At 33.3% G+C, this 13196-nt stretch overlaps 1 protein-coding gene and 1 long non-coding RNA gene across 6 annotated transcripts; both read right to left on the bottom strand.

Annotated features, from left to right (window-relative positions):
* Positions 1-3776: 3776 nt before the first annotated feature.
* On the bottom strand, positions 3777-5232 carry LOC125585197. Of its 2 annotated transcripts, XR_007322123.1 has the most exons (3): positions 5161-5232; positions 4274-4833; positions 3777-4152 (listed from the first exon to the last, which is right to left on the bottom strand). XR_007322123.1 is itself a non-coding variant. In XM_048753800.1 (2 exons), the coding sequence occupies exons 1-2, from the start codon at positions 4416-4418 to the stop codon at positions 3951-3953; spliced, it is 342 nt and encodes a 113-aa protein (XP_048609757.1). In that variant the 5' UTR covers positions 4419-5137; the 3' UTR covers positions 3777-3950. The 2 variants fall into 2 exon arrangements, 1 of the variants encoding a protein (XP_048609757.1); XM_048753800.1 differs by lacking the exon at positions 5161-5232 and having other exon boundaries at positions 3777-4147; positions 4274-5137.
* A 5230-nt stretch (positions 5233-10462) lies between these two features.
* On the bottom strand, positions 10463-12714 carry LOC106420839. 4 transcript variants are annotated; one of them, XR_001284067.3, is made up of 8 exons: positions 12358-12713; positions 12117-12223; positions 11706-11945; positions 11541-11625; positions 11322-11436; positions 11108-11189; positions 10919-11041; positions 10463-10849 (listed from the first exon to the last, which is right to left on the bottom strand). It is a non-coding gene; the product is annotated as an uncharacterized LOC106420839 (long non-coding RNA). The 4 variants fall into 4 exon arrangements; XR_001284065.3 differs by having other exon boundaries at positions 10463-11041; positions 11108-11208; positions 12358-12714; XR_007322122.1 differs by having other exon boundaries at positions 10463-11041; positions 11747-11945; positions 12358-12714.
* Between the last annotated feature and the right edge of the window lie 482 nt (positions 12715-13196).

Raw genomic sequence — 13196 nt, 5'->3', positions numbered from 1 at the left:
CTAAATTCTTATTTGAAAATATTAGAAATATATATTTATTTGATTTATTAGTTGTTAGGATTTCTGATGAAAAGGCTGTTTCAAATTTATTTAATAAGCAGATTTAATTTTAAGTATAAAATAATTAATGAAATAATTAAATATATCATTATATTGAGGTATTAAATTTTTCAATCTTTTTTAATTATATAACACCAAAACGGAATAACTTACTCAATCCAATTTGCTTTACATCACCTGCTAAAAATCATGTACGTAAACAATTCAATATATCTTCTAACATTTTTAAAGGTATTGGTATAATTTTATAAATTATAATTGAACATTTTTGAAGAGAGGGTAACTCTATAATACATCTTTATTTATATGATAACAAATATAAATATTGTTAATAAGTAATAACACCTATAATATGCTCGCTGTTTCTGGAACAAAAGCTTGAAAAAGTCAAGTCATATGTACAATTCAGAAATAGTTCAGGAAATTCCTTACGAAGCAGGGAACAACGTCATGATCTGCTAAAGAACAGAGCCACCATAGAGGCTCTCTCTTTTATTCCTTCCCGTCACGGGTGGAATCAGCATCCTCACAAACAGATTATTACAATCGACAAAGATGGAACCTTGTAGCAGCATCGACTGTCAGTAAGAAGCTTAGAGAAGTTGGTCAAGCCTATTTTTGTGTGTTTCACAAAGAAAAAAGAGATTATTTCTGTGAGCAGTAAAGAAGAAGAAGATAAATGCGTACCTTTTCATTAATCAAGAGTAAGTCAAACCCCATGAGTTCTCCACTTTTTTTGACGTTCTGCCTCCCAAAAACGCAGAACCGACGTCAAAACCGTCTTAGAAGCAAGCCCAATATTCAGATGGAAAGCAGGATCAGAGAGGTTACCATCTTTGAAAGCTCTACTCGTAAAGGAGTAGTGTAAATAATACAGTGAATGTAGCAGCAACATATTCATTACAAAATAACTTAGGATACACCTATATTCTAAAGCCAATAATCGCTTAAAATTACTGATCTTAACATAGTTACAGATGCTAAAATAAAAAGATGATCGAATCAGCATCAAAGATATGAACTAAGTTTTAAGTCTGAAAGTAATAAGAGTGTTTGGTCGCCGGAATTACCTTTAAATCGGAAAGTAGCATGTCGAACCCTATAAGCCCGCCGCTTTTCTTCACATCACCGGGGGGGGGGGTCCCAAAATCTTAGCAAAGGGACTTCGACAGTGTTGCTACAAAGTCCGGCTTTCAAGTCCGCGAGCTGAAGGGAGAAGGTTTCCATAGTTGTTTCTGGGTGGGTGAGGATTATAGTGATTGAGAGGAAGAAAGTGATGAATTTCAACAAAAGAAACTCCCATATTTATAGGTGAAGATTCATAACATGGAAGGACAGGGAGGTGTATTGAACGATACATAGTGGGAGGAGTGGGTCAGTGGCGTTAATTAGAGTGTTAATGAGGTTGTTTAAATGAAGTCGTTTACCGTAACAGCGCCAGATCTTCAGATATGGTGCGTTGAACATCAACCGACATTACGGTGGCTTCGTCTTATTACAGAGGTTGACTGAATGCAAACGTACACTGTAACGGCGACCAATCTTCAAAACAGGTGGGTTGAACAGTAATCAACACCACGGTGGCGTAGGTTTTCCATAGAAAATCAGTCGGTGGAGAAAGAAATAAATTTTGGGCTTTGGTGTGAAAATTTAAAGTGGGTCAATTTGAAAATAGTGTCAAACATTTGGAGTTAAACTAAAAAGCCCATAACTTATGAATCGGACTAACTTTTGGAAATAGACGTGTAACGATAAGCCCAAAACACCAAGATTTCCAACTTCACGAAGCGCTGCGTTTGAGGGGATGGGACACGTGGCTTGCTCAGGTTCAACGAATTGATGAGGTGGCGCAACAGGAGGGAGGCAAACATTTATATATATATATATATACTAGGGTCGACCCACCCTACGGGCGGAATTTGATGGATTTATTTTTATAAAAGACGTCACTTTGTAAAAAAATCTTTTATCTTAAATTGGGTGTGAGTATGGTTATTGCGTACACCAAATTGAATTATATCACTAACTAATGATGACCAAGTTCTTAGTATTGTTGGCTTTTTAATTCCGAGTTGAAAGAATTTATAGTGTGTTAAGTTATTATATGTGTTTTGGTGAATGTTAGTAACTGATAATATTATCAATTTTGTTTTTATGTTTAGCTTTTTGTGTTTTTTTAGTTATATTTGCTTATATATAATGTAATTAATTGTGGTTATAAGTTTAATAATAAATATAAAATAGAAAGTAAGAAATAAAGAGAAAAGGCAAGAAAAACAACAAATGTATTATTTTGGAAAATCTGAGCACGGTACACGAAAATGAGAATCATTTTAAATAAAATATTGTGTCTCAAAATGTAGGGCATTTTATGTTTATTCAGATCCAATCAATTATGCATTGGTATCAGTAAACATGGTTTAGATCTGGTAATAATGATTTTAGTGAATTGATATTATATTTAAAAAATTACGGTTTATGGATATGGTATGGTTTATTAACTGAGCAAACCAAGCGAACCGAAGATGTTGATTTTATATAATATAGTAGTATATTTAAAGGGTTTAATAATATACACAATACAATTTTATTGATATTTGGTATTTTTTTTGCATACAGTCCAAGTTAAGGCAAATAAACAAAATCTCTCCATCGACAAAATATCTGATTTAATATTTACTTATTTAATAATATTATGATTTAACATTTTATTTTTATAGTTTGTTATTATTATTATCTTAATTGGTTTACTAATTATTTTTCTATATTTTCTAATTTTTTGTTTTATATTTCATAGGGTACTTCAAAATTTTATGCTCATTGCATATATATATCCTAACTATATATATATAACTTTCCTTATAGGGATTTGTTAGTTATACTTAAATTACTCTTTCTAATCAACCATTAAAATTTTCACAGTACAATAATTTAGAAGTTTGACTAAACTATAATTTTTGATATTAAAGCGTAATTTAATTTATACATAAATACGTACGATAAAAATTCTCTTATTGAATGTAGTTATAATTTTTTTCTACCTTTCTTGCTATAATATTCATGAAAGAATATTTCAAGTAGACATAATAGTTTATTTAATTAAACATGGATTTTTTTTTATTTATGCTGGCTCTTTCTTTATGGTGTCTTTGTAGTATGCATATAATTCTATTATATATTTTGTTGATATCTTGATCCTTTAAAACATAGTATATATGTAATGTGTGTCACGGACTCTTTATATGAAATCTTAAATTAAAAACAATGTTTAAGCGTTAAGAAGAAGGCTTTCATAGTTTAGTCAAAATATGACACTTAAAACACTGGTGAATGATATCTTCGTCGAAGCCTATAATTGTTGAAGAACACAGTGGCTGCTTTTCCTGCGATGATAGTGATAAAGTCGGTACTTGAGAACATACCGGATCAGAGATAGCCAACCAAGTAAACCACTTCAATGCTAAGCTATAAATATAATGTATACAGGTCATGTGTTTAGCTTCTTAACTATTATGGAGCCGCCTTACTGTGTGAGCATTATATTTGTTGAATAAAATGCGAATGAAGGGAAATATCGAATATGAATGGACCATCGCATGTTTAGTATCTGCTGTCATTGTCAAATTGAACTCAAAATATGATTGTTGTTTACAATCATGATATAATATAGAGAATACTAACTTAGAATTAAAAAAAAAACAATATAATACCAAATATTTCTGAAATGAGATATATTTTATATTTGGTATTAAAAAACCAAAATTATAGAAGTAGCAAAGAGTGAAAGTCAAACTTGTTCATAAAACAAACACCAGAAAAGGGAAAAAAACCAGCATAAACGACTTAAGCATTAAAAAAAAACTGCGTCTTGAACTCCAATCCTCTTTCACCTATGCATTGCGTGCTTTCTTCACCTTCTCCGATGCTATCTGCGCCTGGCTACTTCCACCTTCAGCTTCACCACCAAAACCCGACCAAAGATATGATGGCTTTACCACATCAGTCTCAATGATCTGATCCAACGTTCTTGGAGTGTCACAGCAGAGTAAACCCCAGTCGAAACGTCTCAGCGTCTCGTGAATCAGGTCTTATCTAAAGGAAGAAGATGGTAGATTGATGATAACTCTCAAGAAAGGCCAAAACTTGATGATGTCTCGACGGTAAATCTCTCGGAGACTCTCGTCCGTGTAATCAAGAACCAGAAGAAGCTTACCCTTGTTGTGATCGCCGTGTGAGAATTCGTTAAGTAGTGATGTTTCTTCGTTGCATCTTGCCATGATATTAGTCCAGTTCAGTCTTGAAGCTTCAAGAACTTTCTTCACAAACCTGTGAACTGAGTCCTTCTCTAGAAGATTCATGAATCATGAAAAGATAGCAATCTAATCTTCTCTTCTACTGTTTCTTCTTCCAGACGTATCCTCTCTAGAACAGAGACATGACTTGGTTGCTCCTGCTCTTATTTCAGGTATTGAATGTTTCTGTCTCGTTTTTCTAGACCCAAACTTGATTCTTGGAACAATTTAGAGCATAAGTTAAACATTAAATCTGTTGTAGAGACATAAGAAATGTCTTCTCTTGTTCTCAGAACTTACCCCTGATGAGCTCTCAAGATATCTTATACTTGTGTACTCAGCAGAACCTGTACACTTGTGGTTCAGAGACCTTACATTGGTGAGGATTCAGATAAAAAATCTCCAAGTCCTTGTCCAAGGAGCACAACTTGAACCTCACTCTTCTCTTCTCCAGCTTCTGTCTTCTCTCATTGAGTTTTATCTGCCAGCCGCTCAACTCATTAGGAACTTCATGTATTATCACATTATGAAAGAAGATATCAAACATCAAAAGCTGGGAAATGGCTCAGCAATAAATCTAAATAAACTAATAGTCAGAAACGAAGAATTTTCACAGCGTAAAAATATGAATATTATGAAAAGAAAATAGCAAACATTAAAAGTTGGGGGATGGCTTGGCCATAAATCTACGGATTCCAAAACACAATGAATTTTAATAATTAAGAATCAAGACGGTGGAGATTTGTATAGAATCTAACCAGAGATCTAATTAAAACTATAAACAAAAAAAAACAGTGAAATAGATTACCTGAGAATCCAGAAAAAGCATGTCAAATCAGAGCATGCGATCTTGAATAGAGGAGGAAGAGCGGCCAGTCCGTAGATCAGAGAGGAAGACCAAATCGTTAGCCATGACTCAAACTTTTTGTCTACTGGTTAGTTTAGAACGAAGGATGATTCTAAAAGCATGAACTCGTACCTTTTTACAGCAGAGCGTCCACCGCCTTGCACTCTCCGGGGTCGCATTGAATGGAGATCGTGTGTGATTGATTAAGGAGGGCTTTATGAGGGAATCGGTTACCGTCTCTGTTCGTGGAAGAAGAAAACGAATCAGTCGATGGAGGAAGATTGGAGACGCGAGACGGACACTACGAACCCTAATCCAAAATGCAGCGTTTAAGTTTTGATATCCAATGTAGAGTTCGACGGGCCTGACTGCGTGGAAGAAGCCCAACTTCAGGGGAAAGAAACCCAAAATTTTATAAATCATACGGCGAGTTTTGAGAGGGGACAGGTGTGGCACCCAGGATGATCGAATTAGTGACGTGGCACTCTCACAGGAGAGAGTAACTCTACTTTATATTATTAGACTAGGGTGAACCCGCCCTATGGGCGGACAAAAAATATATAAATAATTCAATTATATTTTAAATGTTTAAGTCATTCTTAACAAAATAAATATAGTTGCATATTTTTATCACGAAATTTTATTTATTTATTCGATTACCTAGATTAGAAATCATAAATTTAATTAATTATTAAAATTTATAAAATATAAGTATTATACTTTGTTTTAAAGTTTGTTTTAATTTAATTTATAGCGATTGTTGCTTCTACTGTTTTTAACAAAGAAACATTCAATTATTAGTTGTAACCTTAATCTAAATCTGATTCTTTGATTCCATAAATTATCTTTCACTGTTATTTACAGTTGGATTCGAAAAATAAAAGAGTATTAATGTATTATCGTAAAGTAAGCTTGTTATCATTTGTAAACTCAGCCCTTTTCAACGTGAAAAAATGTCTCTTTACTTCGAAAACAAATAATTTTCTCTTCTCTTTTGCTTTTTTGTCTTTTGAAATTTTCCATGGAAAATCTCAAAATTTATAAAATCTTGAAGTATGAAAAAAATCTGCCTGAGTGATCCATAGATTTAAAGGTGAAAAAATGTTGGTACAAAAAGAAAAGAATAGTAAGTTGGAGAAGAGTTTGGAAGTCGTTTCAAACGGTTCTATTATTCAGTAATAAATTTAAATTGGATTTTTTTTCAATTCCATTTCATACAAAATCTAAGTGGATTATTCATGAATGCTTGAAAACAATATATACATATGCAATATATTTTTTATCACATGTATCTAATATTTTCTCTGTTGGTAAGACTTTTTTACTTTTTGTAGGGTGTCATATTTTTGTTTTTGATCAATAAAAAAGTAGTTGCAGCTCTCTCGTTGTAGGGTGTCATATGAATACATTTTATTATGGTTTCACCTGGAATGAGTTAATATTTAGAATGTGCGTCCATCTCAAAACATGACCGTTTTGGGTAGAGAAATATTTTCATAGTGATTTAGGGAAGGCTCTCTAAGCTCTTATCACTTCAAAAAAAAATGCATATGTTCTTTTTTAATTAGATTCGTTAAAGCATTCACTCAAATTGAGATTCTTCTTGTTTCATCTTTTTTTTTTTTGAACTCCTTATTTTATCTGCTTAGTATATGAAATTGGTGTTTATAGAATACTTATACAAATGCATTCGATTTGTTTCTGTATTCTCTATAATTAAATGTTTTCAGTTTTATAAATAGTTTCCATTAGGGTTTGAGTAGATTACGTTTTCAGTTAATTTCAGTTCGAAAAAAAGCTGCTTCTCATTTTGTTAAATTATTTAGTTCAACGTTAATATTTGTTAATTTTATGTGTTTTAGATTCCATTTATTATCTAATATGAGTATATTTTAAGACATTAATTGTAATTAAGTATTTATTATTTTTAATCTCTGCATTTAATTTTACATGTAATTCTTATTATTTTTTTTTGTAAAATAGCTATATTAATAGATCCCACTTTTTTATCAACTAATACATCCTACTATAGCCTTTTTTACAAAAAAAAAAAAAAAATACATCCTACTATATGTTCGGACAGTTTCTTTCTTGAAAGCATTTGTTTTATTTGAATTGAAATCAAACTAAACACTAAAGACACATAAAGATGGTACCATTGTAATTTTGTGGATAAAACTAAAGCAAGAGGATACAATGTGGCATGTGAATGTCTACAGCTGTGAATCTGTGATCACTCTTCTCCTCACGTCACCATTTAAATAAAAACATTTTTCTATTCTCCTAGTCATGTCCTTCGACTTTCTCGCTCTCTCTCATTGACTTTTCGAATTCTCTTAAAATTTTCAATTTTTTTTTAGTGGTAAAATCAAAATTATAGATATTTTTCTATTTATTTTATAAGATTCCACGCCACTTCATTTTTTATATTTTTTTGTCTCTGTAAACGATTGGTTATCTTCTTCTTGTCCTTCTTATTTTTTTTCCTTAGACGCTTCACCATGGCAGTATTAATACACAAAACTTCACCAGCTTATAAGCTTCAAAAACTTCTTCATGATTTCCCAGACTGGATGTGAGTCTGTGACTTTCACAAATGAAAAGATTTCTACGATTTATCTCAGATTCAAGCCGCTCACCATCGGATTCAAAGTATCTCATGTCTCAGCGATTAGAGTCTCTGTTTCTCTCAAACTCCCACATGGCCACATCAACGCGTCCATTTATGGTTTCGGGTTCTAAACCCACCTAATCGAACCTTGATTCGTGTATTGGAAAATCTCTGGTACGTTGAAGCGCAGTAGTTTGGAAGCAAGAGATAGACATGATTTGGATGAACTGATGAGAATTATCAAAATCGATATTCCTATTTATAGGAGTAAATAGTAGGAGGAGGCTTGGGTGAATTTATTGTAACGCAGTGGGGGTGTGGATTGGATTTAAAGAGGAATAAATAATTTAATGAGATGATTTAAGGGACCATCGACGATATGAACGAAGAAAGAAAACTATAGTGCCACATGTCACACTCACATAAGTTTATTTATTCAACGGAGGTTTCAAGAAAAAAACAATATGAAGTAGATAGAAGGGCCCATAAAAACACGAAGGCCCATGATGAAACAAAACGCAACTTAAGTGATGAATCGCTGCGTTTCATTTATTCGACATGTGTCAGACGTTGAGAGAGAGAATTGTTGTGGTGGCATCCCATGTGACATAGCTGGGAGAGATTCAAACCCTTTTTTTATATATAAAGATATATATATATATATACTAGGGTCGGTCTGTGCTACGCGCGAGATGTCTTATATTTGTGCTATGAACATTTGTATTTTATTTTGCAGAATTTGTGGTTTTAAAATACGGTTGTTTATGGTTTGACCAATAAAAAATGCCGTTGCTTATGCATATGATATTAGTGTTTGGTTACTTAGTATTAATACGATGTCTTATAATACGATCCAGAGCTATGTGTGCCATGTGATGTAATTTTTTACTTCTTAAGATATCAATTAGTGTCTTTGGTTCATATGATTAGCTAATTGAACTTTTTTGTTAAAAAAAATTATTTGGTATTATGTGGAACAATTCTGCTAGAATTCATAAATAACCGGTGTTTTTGTTGTTTTCTTAAAAAAAATATATTGCATTCGTCAAGAAGCTGTTGGTACCTGACATGTTGTCATCACCCACGTCGAGATCATAGTCTGAGTCAGCGTTTATGGCACGACGACGGTGGTTTCTATTGCTCGGCTCGCCCCTACCAGATTTAGCTCTACTTGGTTGTTTTCTTAACCATATCTTAGAGTATATTCATTCTTTCTTTTTCATCAAACAGCTATGTATTACTTAAACTTGAACTTGTCTGGGAAACCAAACCGGAAACATAACAACCAATGTAATACATGTCCCTATGAAATGATCTTGCTATCTTAGCGAATGAATCAGACGATACATTTTCAAATCGAGGAATAAAAACAATCGAGAACTCCGTGAATCCACTCTTCTATGTTATTGTTTCTATGTTAAAATTTCCTATGAGTTTTATAGATGTTGTTTAAAAATATAGGGAAGGAATAGGGTAAGTGAAAAACATGGACTGCTATGTCTGTAATGGATTGGTTTTAATGAGATAGTTAATCGTTTTAGTTAGGTTTGGGCAAAAAAACTGGAACCGAATAACCGAACCGAAATATCCAAAACCAGAACCGTGCCGAAAATCTTTTATATCTGAACGGTTCCTATATTTCTATATCCGAAATAACCGAACCGAACCAGAACCAAACCGAGAACCGAACGGGTACCCCAATATATAAATAATATTAATTATTATATACATATAACATAACTAAATATATATTTTTAATTTAAAATCTATTAAAGGTATCCGAAAATATCTGAAGATAACTAAATTATTATAAAGTATCCAAACTACCCGAAAGTATCCAAAAGTATACGGATAGTATTTTCCGAAATTCCTAAAGCAATCTTAAATATCTAAATTTTTATCTAAATCATCATAATTATTTGATATGTTACCCTAAATAACCGCAAGAAGTAGTTAAGTGTCACAAACTTGAGAGGTACGCAAGGGAAGTCATGTGTGATTGACGTTGTGTTGAATCTTAGTGTGATTAGGTTATTATGATTTTGGATGTTGTTGGGTGTTCGTGTTAATTAACTATTGATGCCAATACGTAGTAATCAAATATGTTTTCCTCATAACAACCATTGTAATTAATAAACTATGCATATTATTGTGTTGGAATATTTTAAAAGGAAAAAATCTATGGAGGCTATTGGATTATGTACTGGGACTATCCACTGTAACCGTTACTGAGTTTCTATTGGATCCTTAATGGACGAAGTTCTAATACTAACACATAGGAGGTTCGAACATTCGTTTGGGGACAAAAGAAGTAGCTCGTGTATACTTAGAGAACGAATAGTATTTGGTTGAGACCGCTATGAAAGAATAACAAACTATATAGTTGTAGTCGTACACGTATGTACATCTGTTGATTGAGAAAGGTTAAATTTGCAAACGCTTATATCTTATCATAACCGTAGTCTACATGTATGTAGTCATGACATTTGCATCAAGTCTAACTGTTATTATAATTCAGCTGGAAAACTTTTAATTTGAGTAAAGACAATATGTGAGTGTTTTAAAAAAACCTGTTTCAAAAAAGGAGTAAGATAATATGTGCTAAGCAGGTAAACATAAACGGTTAAATATAATAAGTCTTGAAAATGATGATAAAGTCCAAAAAAGCATTTTTATTATAGTTATATAGATTTTTTTTTAAACATACCAAACTCCATAAGAGGACAGTTTAAAAGAAAACTCACGTTAACACACAATCATTATTGAAACAGCAAGTACTCCATCCGCATCACAACCCTCATCTTCACTATTCCTTACGTGGCTTCTTGACCACCTTTGAAGACTTTGATGCCTAAGGTTTCTTGATGGCGACCACTTAGAGATGTTCCTGCAATGGTTTGATGCGTGGTGTTACTGCAGGTCACGCAAGGATGACACCGTCCGTTGGAGGTTCTTTGTGCACCTTGAGCAAGAGACGTAACACCAGCCTTTCTCCAGTTTGATATCAGTCACCATTCTAGTGCAGACAAATTCAGTGTCCTATATTTTGAACCTTTCAGAACAACATACAGAAAATAAACTTTAAACAGTAAAAACTGACCGTACAACCTGAGGCTCGGAAATGATGACAAACTCATTGAGCTCAGCTATAGTAAGAGGCTCAACCTTTGCATAGCCTCTCAGCAATGATGAAACAGGGGTGATCCCAATGGCTTTGGAAACCAGCATGTGCTGTTACAGAGCATTCCGTGAGAGTTTGTTATGGATGTAATAATTTATGAATCATCAAACACTTACTCCTAAAATTGAATTTCCCCTGCATCAGTTGCCTTGTCGGAAAATAAATGCGTTCCCGAGGTGGCATTCAAGAACAAACGTCCTGCAGAAAAATATTCAATCTGTGTTTCATTAATATTAGGCCTCCTCACATGTAAGCACTAAAGTTTAAAATTAGTATAACTGATCCTATGCATTATGTGTATTTAATTCCAGACAGAAATATACTTCCTACCATCTTTGGGTTTATGCTAATTGCAACAACCCTTGGATCTCCCAGGAATCCTTCAAGTTTCTTGTGAAAAGAGACATCTTGTGAGTCAATCAGACTCAAAGTGACAGAGATATTACTATGAAAAGGAAGATAGAACATAAAACGGTCAATGTATATTCAAAAGAAAAGTAAGATAATTTATGAAAGTATTGAATAGATTCATATGCAGAAGAGAGTTACCTGTCGATCTTAATAGTCCCATAACTCGCTAGACTAAATGTCACTCACTGTACTTTTCACAGCAGTGAGCTCACCAATAACGTTCCTAAAAGATTAAGAACATCTTAATTTATTATCTGTTTCAATAATAAGTCTGTCATAAACAGTCTTTAAGAAAAGTTGTACATGGAAGAGGTGTTGGTGTTGGTGTTGGCTAATCACGGAACCTGAAACGTTTTACAGGAATGGGTGAATATGGTTCGGTTAGCACATCTAGATTGGTTGAATCACTGAACAGTATTGTCATAAGTGAGTCTGAAAGCCTGAAGTTCTGGTTGCACCGAGTGATATCAAATCCGCAGCCTGGAGACGATCCCTGAAATTGGCTAGCCGGTGAACGTTCACGGTGGCTGGCATGAGGGTTGACTGTAACGAATGTGAAAAGAGATCTTTATCAAAAAAAAAACATTATGAAAAAACAACAATAGGTTCAATGAAGATTAAATCTATATAAAAGTTTAATTCTTGTGAAGGTGGTTGCCGGAAAAATAAAAATAAAAATAAAACTATGAGCATGAGATTAAAAAACGTTCAAACCTTCACATCGAAGAGGAGCATATCAACTCCCATTAACTCATCACCGCGTTGTGCTTTTCCGGCCTCCCAGAATTGGAGCATCCACACCTGGATTGGAGCAACCACACCTGGACGATGGAAGAGCAATGACCAGCCATCAAATCACCAAGAAGAACATGTGATTTAGCTATAATTGGAGATTTTCTTTGTTTTCTGGAGAATCAAAAAATGTAAGGATGATGTTCAAGGGTAGAAGGCTTACCTTTTTTATAAGTAAAGAAACCGGCCTTGGAGTTGAATGAGTATGATTGAATGAGACGTCGTGATTGATTGCGTCGGTTGAGTTAAGACATCTCTTAAAGATGATGAAAGAAGAGAGTCGTAACGTCTGGGGACTCGATTAGATCACCATTGTTGCTCAAGCTCGTTCATTGTGAAGATAACGGCTAACCCTAATTTTCACCACCGTCTGTCGCGAATAAGAAAGTTTCTGAAGGATCCCCAAATGGACACCATTGTAGCTCTAGCTAGTAACAGATGAATAACACGATGAAACCTGGTTTTGCCGTTCGTGAAAAAAAGGTAGAAGACAATCAGGTGGGTTGTTTAGTTATAAGCCCAAACAAAAAGACGAAACCCAACTATAAACTATAGAAGCTCAAATAATCCATTCAGAATAAATGAAGCTCTGCGTTTTGGGGAAGCCGGACACGTGACAGTGTCACGCTCACAAAAACCGAATTTGTGACATGTCGTCTTTGTTGGCAGCACCAGAAGTAATTGAAAGTATCTTTTATATATAAAGATTAGGGGTTAGTCTGCCCTACGGGCGGGTGAGTCTAAAATAAAACTATTTAATATTTTAATTATTTTAATTTATTAAAAAAATTAAAATTATAAATATATTTTAATTTAAGATTATATTGAAAATTTTATTAAATTTGTTGGTTTGAGTTAAAAGAACCACTAATGGATTTTTAGTGAACATAAATTATTAAATAAAAAATTAAAGAAAATGTAATGATTTATATAACATGTTAGAACAATATCTATTCACCAAATTTATTTTTCTTGCATAAAATTAACCTTGAAAAAATTAAT

The sequence above is a fragment of the Brassica napus genome, chromosome C4, assembly GCF_020379485.1.
Source record: "Brassica napus cultivar Da-Ae chromosome C4, Da-Ae, whole genome shotgun sequence".
In the NCBI taxonomy this organism is placed as follows: Eukaryota; Viridiplantae; Streptophyta; class Magnoliopsida; order Brassicales; family Brassicaceae; genus Brassica; species Brassica napus.
The sequence above is the reverse complement of the archived record's forward strand: the minus strand, read 5'-3'. Positions and strand labels throughout refer to the sequence as shown.